The sequence below is a fragment of the Triturus cristatus genome, chromosome 10, assembly GCF_964204655.1.
Source record: "Triturus cristatus chromosome 10, aTriCri1.1, whole genome shotgun sequence".
NCBI lineage: Eukaryota > Metazoa > Chordata > Amphibia > Caudata > Salamandridae > Triturus > Triturus cristatus.
In genome coordinates this window covers 997,045,204-997,064,851 of record NC_140593.1, presented here as the reverse complement: position 1 = coordinate 997,064,851, position 19,648 = coordinate 997,045,204, and the positions used below count along the sequence as shown (strand labels likewise).

The 19,648-nt window shown below is 45.9% G+C and overlaps 1 protein-coding gene across 3 annotated transcripts in view; it reads left to right on the top strand.

Moving 5' to 3' along the window:
- The window catches only part of FLII (FLII actin remodeling protein), a 291,687-nt gene extending 273,557 nt beyond the window's left edge, over positions 1–18,130 (top strand). For all 3 annotated transcript variants that reach the window (XM_085628978.1, XM_085628977.1, XM_085628974.1), the window contains exons 30-31: positions 3,868–3,933; positions 17,436–18,130. In XM_085628978.1, coding sequence (XP_085485104.1) covers positions 3,868–3,933; positions 17,436–17,570 — 201 coding nt within the window. In that variant the 3' untranslated portion in view covers positions 17,571–18,130. The remainder of the gene's footprint in view (positions 1–3,867; positions 3,934–17,435) is intronic.
- The last annotated feature ends 1,518 nt before the right edge of the window (positions 18,131–19,648 follow it).

The window sequence follows — 19,648 nt, the reverse complement described above, 5'->3', positions numbered from 1 at the left end:
ATCAACCACTTGGAGTTACTAGCCATATTCCTAGCCTTAAAAGCATTTAAAAAACAAATATCAGGCAAGACTGTCTTAGTCCACACCGACAACATGACAGCCATGTATTATATCCAAAAACAAGGCGGGACACACTCTCTACAGCTCTCTCAGCTAGCACAGAGCATATGGAGGTGGGCTATATCTCAGAACATTTTTCTCCTAGCCCAACATGTCCCAGGAGTCCAAAACACAATAGCTGATCTCTTGAGCCCTCAAACAGAACAAATCCACGAGTGGGATTTTCATCCACAAGTTCTTCAACCGTTTTTTCAGATTTGGGAGCAACCACAGATAGACCTCTTCGCCACCCAAGAAAACGCCAAATGCCCAAACTTCGCCGCCAGGTATCCTCACACATTGTCCAAAGGCAATGCAATATGGATGAACTGGTCAGACAGATTTGCGTACGCTTTTCCGCCTCTCCCACTCATTCCGCTAGTGGTGTGCAAACTTCAGCAACACACATTAAAGCTCATCCTAGTTGCTCCAACTTGGGCCAGACAGCCATGGTACACCACACTGCTGGAACTCTCAGTAGTTCCACACCAAAAACTACACCTCTCTCCACGCCTCTTAACCCAGAACCATGGAGAGATCCAACACCCAGACCCAGCTCAGCTCAACCTAGCGATCTGGCTCCTGAAGTCCTAGAGTTTGGTTACCTTAACCTTCCTCCTGACTGTATGAACGTCATCAAAGAAGCTAGGCGGCCTACCACTACAGCATGCTATGCAGCCAAGTGGAAGAGATTCGTAGTATACTGCCATAACGACGACACTAATCCCCTAGATGAGTCTATCCAACACATCATAGGCTACTTACTACACCTCCAAAGATGCAACCTAGCCTATGCAATCTGATAGAGGTATCTTGCTGCCATAGCAGCATATCAACAAAATAGACAGCATCTCACTTTTCAGAGTACCTGCCATAAAGACCTTTATGGAGGGACTCAAGAGAATAATTCCCCCCAGAGTACCACCTTCCCCTGTGTAGAAATTAAACATCGTTCTCACAAGACTAATGGGGCCTCCATTTGAACCTCTACATAAATGTGAGCTACAATTCTTAACGTGGAAAACTGCTTTCCTCGTAGCCATTACTTCTCTACGAAGAGTTAGTGAACTACAAGCACTAACCATTCAAGAACCCTTTCTCCAGATGCATCTTAATAAAGTTGTTCTCCGAACTAATCCTAAATTCCTCCCTAAAGTCATTTCTCCCTTCCACCTCAATCAATCTGTAGAGCTGCCTGTATTCTTCTCGCAGCCACAAACAGTCGTAGAAAGAGCTCTTCACACCTTAGATGTCAAAAGAGCACTACTATACTACATAGAGAGAACAAAACCCTTTCGTAAGACAAAACAACTATTTGTGTCTTTCTCACCACCACACAAAGGCAACCCCATATCAAAATCTGGGATAGCTAGGTGGATTGTCAAATGCATACAGATTAGTTACCACAAAGCAAAACGTACATTATCTGTTCCTCCTAAAGCCCACTCTACACGAAAGATAGGGGCTTCAATGGCATTTTTAGGAAACATTCCTTTAGATATCTGCAGAGCAGCTACATGGTCTACACCGCACACATTCACAAAACACTATTGTGTCGATGTGCAAAGTAAACAGGCTAGTGTGGGCCAGGCTGTACTCAAAACACTATTTCAAACTACTGCAACAGATACTGGTGGTCGCCGCTAGGAGTGGATACTGCTTTACAATCTATGCACAGTGTGTAATCTGCAGCTCATATGCTTCGAATGGAATATGCTACTTACCAGTATGCATCTGTTCTTGGCATGTAGAGCTGCAGATCTACACACGCCCACCCGCCTCCCCGGCTACCTTTATCTGTTCCAGTATTATCTTACATAGATACACCACACATGGGCATATTTCCGGTTTCTTACTAAGCTCCATCATTTCCCTGCTGGCGAAAAACAATCTGAGGATGGAGCCGATGCCCATGCGCACTATGATCCAAAGGAGGAGTCGCATACCTCGTGACTTCCAAAGACTTTCCAAGAGGAAAAACAAGTGCAAACATTCGGGCCCAACACCAGATGGCGATTTATGCACAGTGTATAGATCTGCAGCTCCACATGCCAAGAACAGATGCATACTGGTAAGTAGCATATTCCTTCTCCTTGGGATAAAGCTGTTTTGGCTGTGATGTACCAGCATTCTTAGGCACCGCAACAGCCGATTTCCAATTATTTTCCCAATGATCTTGCAATCCATTTTGAGAAAGGGAGAGCAGTCGATATGAGCACGCCTTCCATGGGTCTAGACCCAGTGTAGGGAGGACCACGATCAGCATCTCTCTCCAGGATGCAGGCAGTGAGCCCTTGTCTTTGGAGAACTAAGCATTTGTAGTGACCATAAATAAGAATTGCTTTGTAGGTCGAGTAAAATTCCACTGGAAACCTAGCTGTCTCTGGGGTCTTGTAACGAGCTGTCTCGTTGATCGAAATGCTGACCTCATTGACCGATAACAGTTTATTGAGGGGATCTATGCGTGGGATTGGCAAGCTGTTAAGGTAATCCGTAATAGGTGTGTGTGTGTGTGTGTGTGTGTCTGTCTGTCTCTCTCTCTCTCATTACAAGAAGCTGCAATAATCAAGGAAGACTGTATTAATGTCTACCTATGCATTAAGGGTGTCTCTGGTCTGCGTGCTAATAGTATTCAGCTGTGGTCTTTCCACATCTAAGTGCGCGGTCCCCAAATGTTGGGGAGCGTCTCCAATTCGCACTTTGTTCCTATCTTCAAATAAAGTTATTCAAAGTTGTGAAGTTTTTCAATTTTCATAATCCTTGTTTGTTTTATCCTTTTGTTTACTTCCTTCATTTAGTGACATCCATTTGATTTAATCAAATTCAAATATTCAAAATGAAAATTACGCCCAATACATTTTCTGCATTACCCTTCATCAGGGCCTTTTTTGAGAACGGTAGTGGATGGTATTCCAATATTGGTGTATTCCAAGGTTTACACCGTTTCGAGCACGTCATTGTAACCATCACTTCCCGCAATCCTGGTGTTCATCTCTCACCCTGCACTCCGTGTTGCTCTGTCACGGTTTTCCCTGCCCCCTCCCTCTAGTGCTTGCCTGCGTGCTTCTCCCCATTGCTACCTCTCAACACATGCCCTCCATTTTGTTTGTCCAAGTACCATGTTGTTTCCACATCCCTCCCATCCACCCATGTGCTTTTGCATTCCCTCCAACCCCGCTTTTGCTTTTGCGACCACTCTTGTGTTGCTTCGGCATTAAAACACCAACCCTCCTACATATCACTACTGCGTTCTCACCCTCCCTCCCCCGGTGTTGCTTCTGCACCCATTAACTTTAAAATAAAATAAACACTTTTGCAAGTTTTTTCTTTTTAGCTACCAATCCTTCTCGGATCGCTAAATAAAAAATATATAGATATATAAACCTGTGCAGGTGTGTGTGCCTACAAAATTATAGGGTTGGGCACATCAGAGTTTATTTGTTTATTTTAACACCGCATCCTGGATGCTGTGCAGCATGGCTAAAAAACATAGCCAAAGCTAATAGATCACAAAGACAAGACTTATTGGCTTTGCCAATGCTTGTTACAAGCAGGAAAATTCCAATATAAAATGCCCAATTTTTTTTTATTTTTTAACAGGTTGGTGAAATGGTTTCTGAGCAATCGTAATATGTGCATTTGTTTATTCTTTGAAATAACATAAAAGTTTTATTGCCTGATCCCTGTATGCTAAGTAGTTTGTATTAAACTCCATTTTCTTAAAAATAATGTAGCTTCTTTGTAGTGATACTCTTCTCTTCCTTTCAGGTGTACATGTGGGTGGGGACACAAACGAGCCAGGTGGAAATCAAACTAAGCCTGAAGGCCTGCCAGGTAGGTACAAATATCTAGCCCACGCTCATCCTTAAGAGTTCTCTTGATCTGCAAACCTTTTCTTAGAGAGTATGTAATAAATTCTGATTCTTGGACATCTGAGCTGAAAAAATTGAAATTCCGCAGATCAAAATATTTTGAGTTTATTCTAGGACTGCTATAAGAACATTCAGTCTTAACCATGCTGTAAAAGGCCAGTGTGAACCACCTATAATTGGTGCAGATATTATATGGGCCCATGAGTGATAAGGGGCCCCGCTGCACCTTTTGCTACTGGTTCAACCGTTCAAGGGCCTCACTTCAAAAGCCAACTAAGCTGGTGCCATTTTATACACCCCCTACATAAATCAACTGAAGTGAACATTGTTAAAAAAAAAAGCACTATTCTAGCTTGCCGGGTTTAGGAAACATTGTTTTAGTGCAACTACCTTAATGTTTTGTATTGTGTTGTAGCATTTATGTAGCATTATCCATTCACTCGCACCACATTGAGCTTTTGGGTGGTCGAATAATTAGCTGTTTGTTTTATAATGTCTGGTTAGAAAGTGTTGGTTTGTGCTGTTGACTGAGAGTATTATGTTTTATGTGATGTTAGAGGTTCAGCCTTGTGCTCCAGTTTGTGTTGAAGCTGGCTTGCGGCAGTGCTTATGTGTGATTGTGACTGCGAAAATGAGTGAGCGTAGTATCATAGTTTGTGTTTGCCTGCTGTCAGATGTTGCAAGCTTTGCTCTAGGGTATCATGTTTTAGGAAACATCCAGGTCTTCATTGCTTTCTGAAATTCTAGATTGTTAATTTTCATAATGTTTTGCCCAATGGTGCGTTATTGTATTTAATTTTTTTACAGCTGGGATGACAAACGTAGCTATTTTAGATCGGATAGGTTCAGATGCATGTCTCTATTTTGTACCAGGCGATTAGAGGTAACCAGTAAGTTTTAATTTTGCCTCCAACTGAGGGCCCATTGCCAGACTGAAGCTAAGACACCATACACTTCACCTTAGTAGTCTCCAGCATATTTATAGCTCAGTCATACGGAGTTCTGCTTACTTTCTCGTAATAATTGGGACTTGTAGGTAAACTGGTATCAAAAAGTACTTTTTTTTTTTTTAGAAGGTTAAGACTGGGACTCGAGGACAAGGACTGTCCGTGAAAGCAAGTGGTTATTGAGACAGCGAATGACCTATGCTAGACTGAAAAGGTGTCAGCATGTTTATAATAACAATTCAATAAGTGCCCGTGCTCCTACCAGAAGATAGAACATGCAATTTAGAGCTTGAAAATGAAGACTTTACATTTAAATCCACCCAGTGCTCAAAATAGTTGGGATTTTGGGGTGGGTGGTCAGCGCTTTCAGTTTAAGGTGCTTCCGTTTGAATAATCTTGCGCAGGAAAGTATTATGGTAGTGACCGCACATTTGAAGGTTAGGGATTAATTTCCGCATGCATGGACAACTCTCTCCAGAACACCAGAACGTACAGATTGACACAGTGAGCCTTGTGGAAAATGGTTAGGCCCATTAATTTACTGATATTCTTTGTGGACTGGGAGGAGTTGGCGGCCCTGCCCAGGATCTACTTTCCTTGATTGGGGTCAGTCAAGTGTAGCCACAGTGTTTCCTCCAGAGACCAGTTTTCAGTTTTCCTTGAAGGGTGGGGGAGCCTAGATTCTAATTCTAGAGCGATGGATAAGGGTAGTCTCTTTAGTAGCCAAACTCGGATTCCAAAATGACGGTCTCTAACGGGTATTTCAGTCTGTGCAGTGGTGGAAGAGGAACTGCAAGACAGGAGACTATCTCCTCTCATTAGGTTTGTAGAGGTCACATAGGGTCCTAGTTGATTATGGACGCCATTGTGAATAACCCGGACAAAAATATAATGATCAAAAAGTAGGTCTGTTGGCTGTCAAGTATTTTCTGATGAATATGACCAGGAAGAATGAATGTATTAATTCCTTCAGGCATTTCCAAAAAGAAGTAGGGATTAACAAAGTTGATAGTCCTATTCCGATTTACTGAGGATCTCAGATTTTTTTTTTTTTTACGTGAAACAGCATGACTCAGAACATTCATCAGGAGTAGGAAGTGAAACCCTGGTCCATTTTCTTAACGACGGTAAAGCGTTTTCTCACCTATTTGAGGGTGGTTGGTTATCAGTATTCAGGAATTAGATTTTCTTTCCCTGGAATAATTAAACTTTTTCTTTGATTTTAACCTTAATTCCAAAGATCGTTAAAAAAAGATCATGATGTGACTTTCATAACACTCTAGTGGGGTGACTCGGTGATGGCAGCTGCTTACTATAAGTGGCCCATGGGTATCGCATAAGTCAGACCTTATGGTGAGTTGTGGTGATAAACTATTCTGGGCTCTGATGCAATAGAATATCTTGTAGACACTTGAATACACGCATATGAACATTCAAGTCTTCTGCAGCATTATATGGACATGTTGGAGAATTTCAGAGAAGCATCTACCTGCTGCTGCTATGTATTGAAATGGATACGATTTTAAGTTTGTTGTTCTAGGTTTGTCCTGGTGTAAAGAAGCAGCTGTTTATCTTTTGAATCAAGCAAGTTCAGCCTGCCAGGAGCCCTCCTTGCAGGCCAATGTGTCTCATATTCAAGCCTCAAGGAGAAGTACATCTTAGTATTTGTTCTTTAATTGGAGTACTTCTGTTTTGGGTCTTGTGACAGTGTTCCTTTCTCGGTTATGTTTGATTAGAGTTAATAGGGCATTTTGTGCTTGCAAGTGATGTGTGTGTGAAAAGCAGAGAAAAGGTGGTCCTGTACCTGCATACCAGTTTCTTGCTGGGTAATGTTGCCGATTTCCATTTGAACCAATCCATGTATGTTGCAGTGTTTTGCCTAATCAGAGGCACAGACGCCCTTAAATACACACCAATAATGCAACCTCTTTACATCTGAATAAAGAGTGGAGGATTTCTGGAAAGCTGTTTGATGTTTAGAGAGTGGATAGATAAATCAGATCTGTCTCACAGAAATGACTCTTTGTGGACACCTTGTGTAAAAGATTGCTATGTGAAGGCTAATCCTTGCAAAACGAATGGAAGTGCTTAGTTTATAGAGAATGTTGGCACCAAAACTCATTTTTGGGTACTGAAACGTATTGTTTATTAACAGGCTTGACCCAGCTCAAGAGAGAGAAAGGGAGGAAGAAGACAAAGATGAGAAAAGGGAGAAAGTGACAAAGGGATGAAAAAGCACATGCGAGAACCAGATAAGACAGGAAGTGTAGGGTGGTGGAAGAAAAGGCATGAGGTGGAATCAAGACTGGGCAGCCTTGGTAGTCTTCAGCCATATAAGGCAGTGCAGGGCTCTTAAGAAAATATTTGAGACTAGCACTGTTTTTAGTAGTATTTTCAATATCCAATAGACTTCTAGCCACAGATTCCTTACCTTAGAATAATCCCCAGGTATCCGACTGGATCCAGAAGTTTTTGAGCAGTACCCCAGCGTGCCTGTGGGTGGCATCATTCAGGTCCACATCGGCAGCATTGGTGCCAAAAGTGATGTGCATGGTACCTATATCATGCCACCCCGGTGCTCTGACGTCCGTTCTATCCTTTGCACACCACATAGCGATGATCCAGTCAAAGCTACCTTTTCTTACTGGCTTTTTCTCGACGTTTTGTCAACACATTCGGCTGGTTTCAAACCATGTGGTGCCTGTCACTGGCAAATGTTTGTGACAGACCCACCCTTGGGGTCTTATTTATGAAAAATAACGCATCACTGCGAGAAAACAGCGATGCGTCACTTTTCATTGCGCCCTCCATTCGCACCTATGATGCTTCATATTTACAGTATGACACATCATGTCGCAAGGAGTTACAGATACGTCAGTATTTCTTGCGTATCTGTAGGCTCAAAAATGACGCATTGCTGGAGCGTGTCACCAAAGTGATGCAACTCCAGCAATGGGTAATTACACATAGGCAATTCCCATGTTAAATGTTCCTGTGTTACTCATGTCTGCCATGAGGCAGGCATTAGATATTGACGCATTTGCATCCTAGAAGTGGTGCAGTAAAATCTTATAGATTTCACTGCGTCACTTCTAGAACCCTTTCTTGCGTCGGAACGCCGCCCCTGCATACATTATACTTGGCGCAGATAAAATGTGGCGCAGGGGTTTACAAAGTGACGCATCTACCTAGATGCATCACTTTGTAAATATGGGGCAACATGGCGCATTTTTTTTACGCCGCTGGTGCGTCACAAAAGGTGACACCGGCGGCGCATAAGTGACGCAAGGGCCCATAAATAAGCCCCATGGTGTGCTTATGGTGCTTGAAGAGGGAGTACAACTCCCAAGACCTGCGAGGACTGTTGCGCCATGCACCCGAAGGCACTACAGGAGCAATCCCTCACGCTCCTTGCGGCTTGACTTTAGTCGACTTTGTGACGATTAAGAACTTTTGTTGCGCTGAAGGTCCTGGGACCGTTCAGAGCCACGCCCCGCGATCATTGTCGCATTCGAGTTTCTCAGGGAAATTGGGTAAGTCCCACAAACACAAAAATTTGAAGACGATGAAGTGGTCGTTAATTTTGCCCTACCCATCAGTCGTCTGACGAGGCGCGGGAGTGTCGCCACTTCAGGGCTCGCGCTTCGGCCAAGCCTATGTCAGGGTCCGCTCTGCGCTTCCCTGACTTTCCAGAAGCGACCCCTGCCCAGCTTAAATAATTGTTCGAGGCATATGAGCTGCAGATTGTACACTTAGCATAGATCGCCATCTGGTGTTGGGCCCGGATGTTTGCAGTTTGTTTTTCTTCTTGGACAGTCTTTGGAAGTCACGAGTTTGGTGACTCCTCCTTCGGTCCGTACTGCGCATGGGCTTCGGCTCCATCCTCAGATTGTTTTTTTCCGCCATCGGGCTCGGATGTGATACTTCGTGCTCCGGCTTCGAACTTCTACGGTTCCAGCCTCGACGGAAAATCCTCGTTTCTTCGAGTTTCTTCATCATCATCATCTTCATCTCTCGAAGCGGCACTTTCTCCATCCCGTTCATCGGCACCGGCCTTCGGGCCCTCCTCGACTCCGCTCCCAGCCGATGGAAAGGACTCCGTTCAAAAAGTGCCCAAAATGTGGGTCTAAATTTCCCCACACCGACCTCCATCAGGTGTGTAACCTTTGCCTCTCTCCAGAACATGAGGCTAGAGACTGCCCCGCCTGCAAGTCTTTTCGATCGAAGAAGACCATCCGAGATCGAAGAGCTCGACGCACCATGGCGCACTCATCCTCTGCAGCTCCACCGGACATCTTCGGAGACTGCGCCGAAGCTTCGGGGCAAACACACACCGAGCAGGAGGAAGACATCGTCAGCGCTTCCGAGGCCGACGACTCCGACGTGGAGGACGTTACACCGGCGCAGCGGGCCGTGAGTACTATACCCCCTCCCACCCCCGCGCCCAAAACCAAAGAGACTCAGGTTACTCCCTCGCCTGCCGGCCTGGGCAAAACCAAAACCAAAGCTTCTATCACCCCACCTACGGGCCCGGTGTCGAAGCCTCCAAAGTCTCACGGCAGCTCGGGATCGAGCCAGCCGACGCCCGGCACCGAAGAAAGCAATATCCAGCTCGACTCCGAAGCCACCGGTGCCGAAGCCTGGACTCTCGGTGCCGACCAAACACAAACATAAATCTGTCGGCACCGACGCTCCGGCGCCGAAAACTCCTTCGACGCCGAAAAAACAGGAGGCCCCAAAAAAGCATGGCGCACACAAACCATCGAAGTCCTCGGTTCCGAAATCACCGCTGCCGACGGACGATTCGACGCCACTGGCTCTGTTTACACCAGACCCTCTACAAAAGACTCTGTCCAAAGATCCAAAGACTGGACTATTGACTTTAATTATCAAGAAAAGACGCCTTGATACTCCGGCTCCTCCTCCTCCACCTAAAAGGAAGGACTCTGCTACTTCTCCCCTAAGAGTGCCCTCCCCACTACCGCCTCCCCTACCTCCTCCACCACCTCCACCCCCCCCCCCTCCCAGGTCTCCGCCACCTCCACCCCACTACGATCCGGCCCCATCCCCAGATCCGGATGACGGGGACCCGGACAATTACCCGGCGGACGCCCCAATGGATCCCACTCCACCAGGGACCCCAGACCCATGGGAGGATTACAATAACCCTGATATACCAGATATACCTCAGGACGACCTATACCCATCCAGGCCGTCTCCTCCCGAGGACTCCTTAGGGTTTCATCATTTAGTGCAGAGAGCAGCACACTATCATGGGGTGGACATGCACAGTGAACCAGTGGAAGAAGACTTCCTACTGGATACATTTGACATACAAGACAAATCTACTTCTATCTTACCCATGCTTAAGGGCGTCACCAAGCACGCTACAGAGGTGTTCAAAGACCCTGTCAGGGCCAGAGTACTGAACCCTAGAATAGAGAAGAAGTACAAAGCGGCACCCACAGACCCTGCATACATTAAGGGCCCTGCTCCCCTAGATTCCCTAGTTGTCTCCACAGCTAGAAAGCGAGCTAACTCCCAATCCTCAGGAGAAGCCCCACCGCCAGACAAGGAATCTAAACTTCTGGACGCGTCTGGTAAACGCACCGCCTCCCAAGCTGCAAACATGTGGCGCATTGCAAACACACAAGCACTGCTTGCGCGATATGACAGAGCACACTATGACGAACTAGAGGCTCTTATGCAGCACCTTCCAGAAAAACACAAGCGCAAGGCTCATGACCTGATACAGGAGGGTAAACTAATTACAAACACCTCCATTAAGTGTGCCCTCGATGCAGCCGACACTGCTTCTAGAGCCATAAATACAAGTGTCCTGCTTCGTCGCCATGCCTGGCTCAGGATCTCAGGGTTCAAGCCTGAAGTCCAGGCGTCCATACTCAATCACCCCTTTGACCAGCAAACTCTCTTTGGGCCAAAGGTAGACGAAGCGTTGGAAAAGATGAAAAAGGACACAGACACAGCAAAGTCTATGGGGGCACTCCAAACACAAGCCTCTAAACGTTCCTTTCGACGCTCGTCCTTTCGTGGCACAGGCAGAGGCTCCTCCACCGATAACGCCTCTACCTCCTACAAGTCCCCTCCTCAAAATACCTTTTCAAAGGGCAATCAAAGGGGCGGTTACAGAGGCAACAACAATAAGGGCAGGGGCAAAACCAACAACACCCGTTCTGCCACCCCACCCACACAATGACTCCCCTCCGCTCCCCCCAGACCATCCCACTCCGGTCGGGGGCAGACTACAAGACTTTATCCACACATGGGAGTCCATAACATCGGACAAATGGGTGACCCAAATCATTCGGTCAGGGTACTGTCTCGAACTAACATCTACCCCACCCAATATCCCACCAAGGCACCGTCCAATGTCTCAAGAACATTCCACACTGCTCAAACAAGAGGTACTCTCACTCCTCCAAAAACACGCTATAGAGCAGGTCCCCGTCAATCAACAAAATCTAGGGGTCTACTCCCTATATTTCTTAATACCAAAGAAAGACGGGACCCTCAGACCCATTCTCGACCTCCGGCCTCTAAATGCCTACATACATTCAGACCATTTTCACATGGTCACCCTACAGCAAGTCCTCCCACTCCTCTGCCAGGGAGACTTTCTCACAACCTTGGATCTGAAAGACGCATACTTTCACATTCCAATACACCCCTCTCACAGGAAATACCTCAGGTTCGTGGTGGACGGGCAACATTACCAATTCACGGTTCTCCCCTTCGGGGTCACCACCGCACCACGGGTGTTTACCAAATGCCTAGCAGTAGTAGCAGCACACCTCAGACGTCAACATATTCACGTCTTCCCTTACCTAGACGACTGGCTGATAAAAGCCGCGTCCTACGACCAATGTGTGCAACATACAAACAGCACCAACCAACTGCTCCACCAGCTAGGCTTCACGGTGAACTACCAAAAGTCCCACCTCATACCATCTCACACAAAGCAATATCTCGGGGCCACTATAGACACCTCCAAGGGTATTGCCTATCCAAACTCAGCCAGAATCACAAGCATTCAAGCCTTACGCAAAACATTCCTTCCTCAACACTCTCTTCCAGCAAGAGTGTTTATGAAGCTCATAGGAATGATGGCGTCTTGCATCTTCATAGTGCCCCATGCAAGACTCCACATGCGTCCACTTCAAGAGTGCCTAGCACAACAGTGGAACCAGGCCCAGGGTCAACTGACGGATCTGGTGTTGGTGGACGGCCGCACACATCACTCTCTGCAGTGGTGGAACACCACAAACCTTTCCAAAGGGCGGCCGTTCCTGGACCCGGTTCCTCAGGTGATTCTAACAGCGGACGCATCGCTCTCCGGCTGGGGAGCGCACCTCCTACACCTCACCATGCAAGGTCTATGGACGCCACAGCAAAAATCGCTCCACATCAACCATCTGGAGCTCTTGGCGATCTTTCTAGCCCTAAAATCTTTCCAAAAACAGATTTCGGGCAAAGCAGTCCTCATTCGCACAGACAATATGACTGCGATGTATTATATCCAAAAACAGGGGGGGACACACTCTCCCCAGCTCTCCCGCTTAGCCCAGAGCATATGGAGATGGGCAATTCCCCAAAACATCTTTCTCCTGGCACAGCACGTTCCAGGCGTACAAAACACCATGGCAGATCTGCTCAGCAGACAAACACAACAACTACACGAATGGGAACTGCATCTACAAGTTCTTCACCCATTCTTCCAACAGTGGGGGCATCCTCAGATAGACCTCTTCGCCACCCACGAAAACAAAAAATGCCCAAGCTTCGCCGCCAGATACCCACACCCATTGTCCAAGGGCAATGCGATATGGATGAACTGGTCAGGCAGATTTGCATACGCCTTTCCACCTCTCCCACTAATTCCATTAGTGGTCAGGAAGCTACAACCGCACTCCCTCACACTCATTCTGGTAGCTCCGACGTGGGCCAGGCAGCCGTGGTACACCACGCTACTACAACTGTCAGTGGTACCACATCAAAAACTGCATCTATCCCCATGCCTCCTAACCCAGAACCATGGAGAAATCAGGCACCCGGACCCAGCTCAGCTCAACCTGGCGATCTGGCTCTTGAAATCCTAGAATTCGGATACCTTAACCTTCCCCCGGATTGCATGAACATCATCATGGAAGCCAGACGTCCTACCACTAGAGCATGCTATGCCGCAAAGTGGAAAAGATTTGTAATTTACTGCCGTAACAATACAATCAACCCTCTAGATGCATCCATACAGCACATCATATGCTATCTGCTCCATCTTCACAGGTGTAACCTGGCATATTCATCCATACGCCTACACCTAGCAGCGATCGCTGCTTATCTACAAAACAGACAGCATTTATCACTCTTCAGAGTGCCCGCTATTAAAGCCTTCATGGAAGGCCTTAAACGAGTAATTCCTCCCAGGGCACCACCTTCCCCTGTATGGAATCTAAATTTAGTTCTTACACGACTAATGGGTCCGCCCTTCGAACCAATGCACAAATGTGAGCTACAGTTTCTCACCTGGAAAACAGCTTTCCTTGTAGCTATCACTTCCCTTAGAAGGGTTGGTGAAATACAAGCGTTCACCATACAGGAACCCTACATACAAATGCATCACAGCAAGGTCATACTTCGCACAAATCCGAAGTTTCTGCCCAAAGTCATTTCCCCCTTCCACCTCAATCAATCAGTGGAATTACCTGTCTTCTTTTCGCAACCCCAATCTGTTGCAGAAAGGGCCTTACACACACTTGATGTGAAAAGGGCGTTGCTATACTACATACAAAGAACGCAACCCTTCAGGAAGACTAAACAATTGTTCGTTTCCTTCTCTCCACCACATAAAGGCAACCCCATTTCTAAATCAGGGATAGCTAGGTGGATTGTAAAATGCATACAAATTTGCTATCAAAAGGCAAAGAGAACATTATCTGTTCCTCCGAAAGCCCACTCTACAAGAAAGTTAGGGGCTTCTATGGCTTTTCTAGGGAATATACCCTTAGATGACATCTGCAAAGCAGCCACATGGTCTACACCGCACACCTTCACAAAACACTACTGTGTAGATGTGCATTCCAAGCAGCAAGCTAGGGTGGGCCAGGCTGTACTAAAGACACTTTTTCAAACAACTGCAACGGATACCGGTGGTCGCCGCTAAGGTTGGGTACTGCTATATAATCTATGCTAAGTGTACAATCTGCAGCTCATATGCCTCGAACGGAATATGCTACTTACCAGTATGCATCTGTTCTTGGCATGTAGAGCTGCAGAGTTGTACACGCCCACCCGCCTCCCCGGCTACCTGTATCCGTTCCAGTACATCTTATTTAGATACAACACATGGGTTTCTCACTGTTATTACTACGCTCCATCATTTCCCTGTTGGCGAAAAACAATCTGAGGATGGAGCCGAAGCCCATGCGCAGTACGGACCGAAGGAGGAGTCACCAAACTCGTGACTTCCAAAGACTGTCCAAGAAGAAAAACAAACTGCAAACATCCGGGCCCAACACCAGATGGCGATCTATGCTAAGTGTACAACTCTGCAGCTCTACATGCCAAGAACAGATGCATACTGGTAAGTAGCATATTCCTTATGAGCTATGCACCTCCTATATGGGTGGCCCAGCCCCTCTAGAGTGCCTTTGGGCCCCAAGGGCCTGGGACAATCCCCTACTGGATCCCCACCGGCAGGTTCGCCTGTGGCGGGAGTTCGGTCCCATGGATCACATGTTTGAGACGGAGCTGCCAGTGAGACAGAAAACTTCCTCAGTGCCTGCTCTAGTACTAACGGCCCACGACAGCCTCTTCTCATCATTCTCATTTTCCAACTCTGACTCGAAGGCAGACAGGTATCGTCCGATGCTGGTTCTGGCACTTACCAGGACCATGCCCTTGGAATCGGAGCCAATGCCTTTTACATTCTACAGGCCTGGAGAGAGAGACGGATGGGAGTGGTCTGGGAACCCTTATGGATACCAGCCTCCCTTAGATGAGAATGAGGAATACTGGTATGAGGAACTAGCAGAGACCAGTGGGTTAGTCACCTCCCTTGACCCTGGCCTGGCCTGGCCTGGCCTGGCCTGGCCTAGCCTAGCCTGGCCGGCCTGGCCTCTCCTAGCCTCTCCTAGCCTAGCCTAGCCTGGCCGGCCTGGCCTCTCCTCTCCTCCTACTGTGCCTTCGAAGGAGGGAGCCTCTTTCTCTATGGTGGTGCGCTGGGTGGCTGAGTTCTTGGTACTTCAGCCATTGGAGCTGTTCTGGACTCAGTGCAGTTTTGGGTCTATACTCCTGAGCGGTGAGTCCAGGATATTTAGGCTGTGACACAGATGTTTCAGCTCTATCCTGGATTTCAGTGAGACAGACCCTTAGGTTGTTGGGCCTCATGGCATCCTGCTTGTAGAACATGTCCTTTGGCATATGCGGGCTCTGTAATGAGACCTGAAGTTCCAGTGGGCGCAGCATCAGGGGAATCTCTCCGACATGTTCCAGATCTCGGGGGGAACTGCGAAGTATCCGCAGTGGTGGCTGATGAGTTTGCGATTGCGTGAGTGGCAGACACCCACCTACCTACCCAGAGCTGACTGTAGTGATAGATCTGTCACTCCTGGAATGGGGCGACCACCTGGGAGAGGTGGTGATCAGAGGACTCTAGGCTCTGGCTGAGTCTGGGCTCCACATCAACCTGTTGGTGTTTCGGGTGATTCACTTGGCATTAAAAGGCTTTCTTCCTTCGATCAGGGAAGGCTGGTGTAGAGTTCACGAATACCACCACCATATGGTACTGTTACAAGCAGGGAGGGGTGGGGCCATGGACCCTTTGTCAAGAGGTTGTGGTCTCGGCTGGAACGCCAAAACATTTCCCTGGTCATTCAACACTTGGCGGGCTCTCTGAACGCCAGGGCAGATAAACTTAGCCGAAGAGTCCTACTGGATCATGAATAGCATCTCCATGGTGCAAGGGCTCTTTCAGCAGTGGGGAGACGCAGGAGCTAAGAAAGGGAAGGCCATGCAGAAACGGACCATCTCAAAATGGATAGTGCTCTGCATCAAGATCTGCTATGCACTGGCCAAGAAGCAACCCCCAGAGTGTTTGTGTACTTATTCCAGCACAGCTAAGGCAGCAACCACTGCATTATCCCTCGGAAGTCCCTGTCTTGAAAATCTGTCAGGAAGCAATGTGGGCTCCTTTGCATACATTTACCAAACACTACTGTCTGGACCGTCCGGTCCTTGGCGACGGGCACTTCGCACATTCTGTCCTACATGATGTTTTGATTTCAAAGGGCTTCGCGGACTTACCTCTGGGGAGGCATTGATTCAGTGTCTATTTAAGGTAAGGAATCTGTGGCTAGAAGTCTCTAGAAGATCAACAAGTTACTTACATTTGTTAACTTCTAGCTGCAGATTTCCTTACTCATCTTCCTCACTCTGTGAGCCGATTGCAGTGTAAGGGACACTGTTCTCAGGGCCTTCATTTTTCACACCAGTAGTCAGTTCTCATAGTGGCTCCGTACTCTTGGTGTGAAAAGTAATGAAAGTAACTGACAATAGCTGGTCGGGGCGGATCCTATATGGGTACTACGCCCGTCACTTCCGGCGCGTCAGACGTGGTGCCCAATAACGTACCTACCAGCGTGCAGGGTTACTGCTGAAAAATTTCTGGATCCAGTCTGGCACCTAGGGATTATTCTAAGGTAAGGAATCTGCAGCTAGATAGTCTCTACAAGATAAGGCATTACTGAAGGTAAGTAACTTGTTCATTAGTATTGTTTACAGATAAGGCACTAAAGAAAGGGTAAGGCTGCAACACCAGCAATGGTTGGAAGAGTGGGGATATTCTTGTAGAGGGCAGATGTATTAAAGTCAGTCACACCTTACATAGACACTATTGATTAAACTTAATTTGCATGCCAGGTTTTCAGGTGGCCTGACTCTTGGCAAATCTATTTAATTTGCAAGAAGTTATTTTCTAATGCTTTAGAGAGGATCCTACCAAATCCATGGCACTCCTTGGTTTTATGTCCAAGTTGTTAAGAAATATGAGCTGAATGCTACGATGGAAAAAGGAAAGTCCCTACTGTGCAATGGTAGTACACACTTTCTGCTATTTGTGATCCACCTGCCATGGCTCCCATTCGATAGCAGAGAAAGGTTTGTACTTGAACATTATCTGCTACAGAGTTTTTATTGAAACTGTATCCTCTGTGAAAAACCTTCTGGTATACTTTACTGGTTGTAATATTTTTCCAAATGCGCAGAGGTCTTGGTTCTTGCGTTAAGGCTCCAACCTGGTGGTTGCAATTGTAATTGTTCTATTCCCTTAAAAAAATACTGTGAATATAAGAATGCCAAAGGGATTTCCATAATAAACATGCTGCCCTTTTAGGCTGCTGCACGGATTGTTCCTGTATTGGGCAATTACACATGTATTTAGATTGGAAGTTCTAAGTCATATCGGTCATTGAATTTTGGTCTTATTTCTTTCTTTTCAATCAAGGTCTACATCCAGCATATGAGATCGAAAGAAGGTGAACACCCACGCAAACTGAGGCTTGTGCGCAAAGGGAATGAGCAGCACCCGTTCACGCGATGCTTCCATGCCTGGGGCGCCTTTCGAAAGCCGCCAGCATAGAACTATGCACTGCCTTTCAAGACATGGAGTTTTTTTATACACTTATTTGTTTTGGGTGCAGGAATTAATACAGCACTGGTGTTTTGTTCAAATAGCTACATATTTTTCCTAAAGAAGACTATTTTTTAAGGAAATCAAAGGAAGAAAGGTCACTTTATTTAATTTTGCTTAATATTTATCCTTGCCTTCCTGCTGATGGTTATTAGCGACACAAGAAGGGCAGTAGTGAGAGGAATGTTCTCGTACTTTCCACAGGAGGAAAGAAAAGAATTAAAGCTACCCATTTTGGACATTTTTTCACCTGTAGGCTAGGTTTGTATACTTGTTCAGAACTACGCTAAATATAAATATATAAGAAATGCCGACAAGAGGAGACTTATTTTTATGTTCCTTGGGCAAAATGAATGTAGCATTCCTTATAGATCACATTGCAGTCACTGGAGTGTAACCTGTCATTCCTGCCAGATAATTGTTAGCCTGTTCCACTTTTGCATATTTTTAGGAAAAATATTCCTGTTTTTTTCCTATGTTGGTTGAATAAACATGTCCACTATAGACTACAACCGTGCACATTCTTTTGTCATTTTCCTTAGTACAAATAACATTTAAAAATTGAAACACCTTTAGTTTCTAGCTTTTGGCTTGTCTTGAAAACTAACACCAAATTGCAATAGTCAGACATCCATTAGTTTCTACACCACTGTTGGTAAGTTCACCAAGCGTTTCCCATTTACCTCTTTTGGTTTTTCCTGAAAAGCATCTCTTAACCTACTTTTTTTAGCATCATCTCTTCCCCTCATATGGACATCTGAGACATGGTCCACCCTGCATCACTATTAATCTACCTGATTCTGATAGTCAAGGTATGGAGACCGAAGACCTGGAACTAGATCTCACAAACTTTATTATCCTCACTGAGACCACCTACAAAAACTCTTGAGTTCTTTAACTTTAGCCTTGAGAATAACTTCAACATTTCTTCTATTGAGTTTGCAGACTCTTCTTAATCTGACCCATGTCAGATTTGCCATCTTTCCTGATCATGCTCAGAATTAATCTCATTGATTTGTAATCTTGATTGGTCTAAGCAGTGACACTTCTGCCAGAATGTGGTGAATAGTATGATCAACATTTGTTTCACCCCACCTTCCAATCGAACATTACTATATTACCACATCTACTTCATCCCATATTCCAGTCAAAGCGTACTAGATTACATCTACTTGTCCTCGCCTTCTAGTTAAACTTTCGACTACACCACCATTCAACAGCTACTTCAGCTTACCTTCAGATTCCTACCTGACTAGAACATCTGCTTCATACGGCCTTCCAATCAAACTTTACTAGAGTACTGCGTCTACTTCAGCCCAGTAATTTTTCTAGACTACAACATCAGCCTCACACCACCTTCCAATTGAACTATCCTAGATTACAACCTATACTGCACCCCACCTTCCCTCAAACCTTACTAGACTTTAACATCTACTTAACCCCACCTTCCAATCAAATCTCACTGGACAGCTTACTGAAAATAATTGATTGCAGAATGCACCTAATTACTGGGAGTCACAAAGGCATACAAGGATACACTTTACATTTAGAAAGTCATGAACTCCAAATCAGTTTGATGCAGAAATGTATGTGATTGGACATATGACACCCACTTCGTACTCTAATCTAGTAGCTCAGTGAACTGCTGACAGCGTAGTTACTGGAGGGAGCCATAATGCAGCTTTCTTCGTGGTACTACTAGAAATTGATATTGTTGTGATTTGCTGAAGTATTTCCTGTTAGTACTCAACCACTACAATTCTGCCCCTAATCTCCTCCTGGAGTGACTTGTCCCAAAATGTGACTGCTGTTCCATATTAGTGAATCTAGTTACTTAATGATGGGGAGTCTGCCTATGTTTTTCATACTGACCAACCCAGCTGCACTAATTATATTGAATAAACTAATGAAACTTTGTTTGTTGCATGGTTGGTTGTAGATACACATGCTGTATATCCTCTCACCATCTAGTGTTGGGTGCGGATGTTTACAAGTTGTTCTTCTAAGTTGTTTTGCTAGTCAAAAGA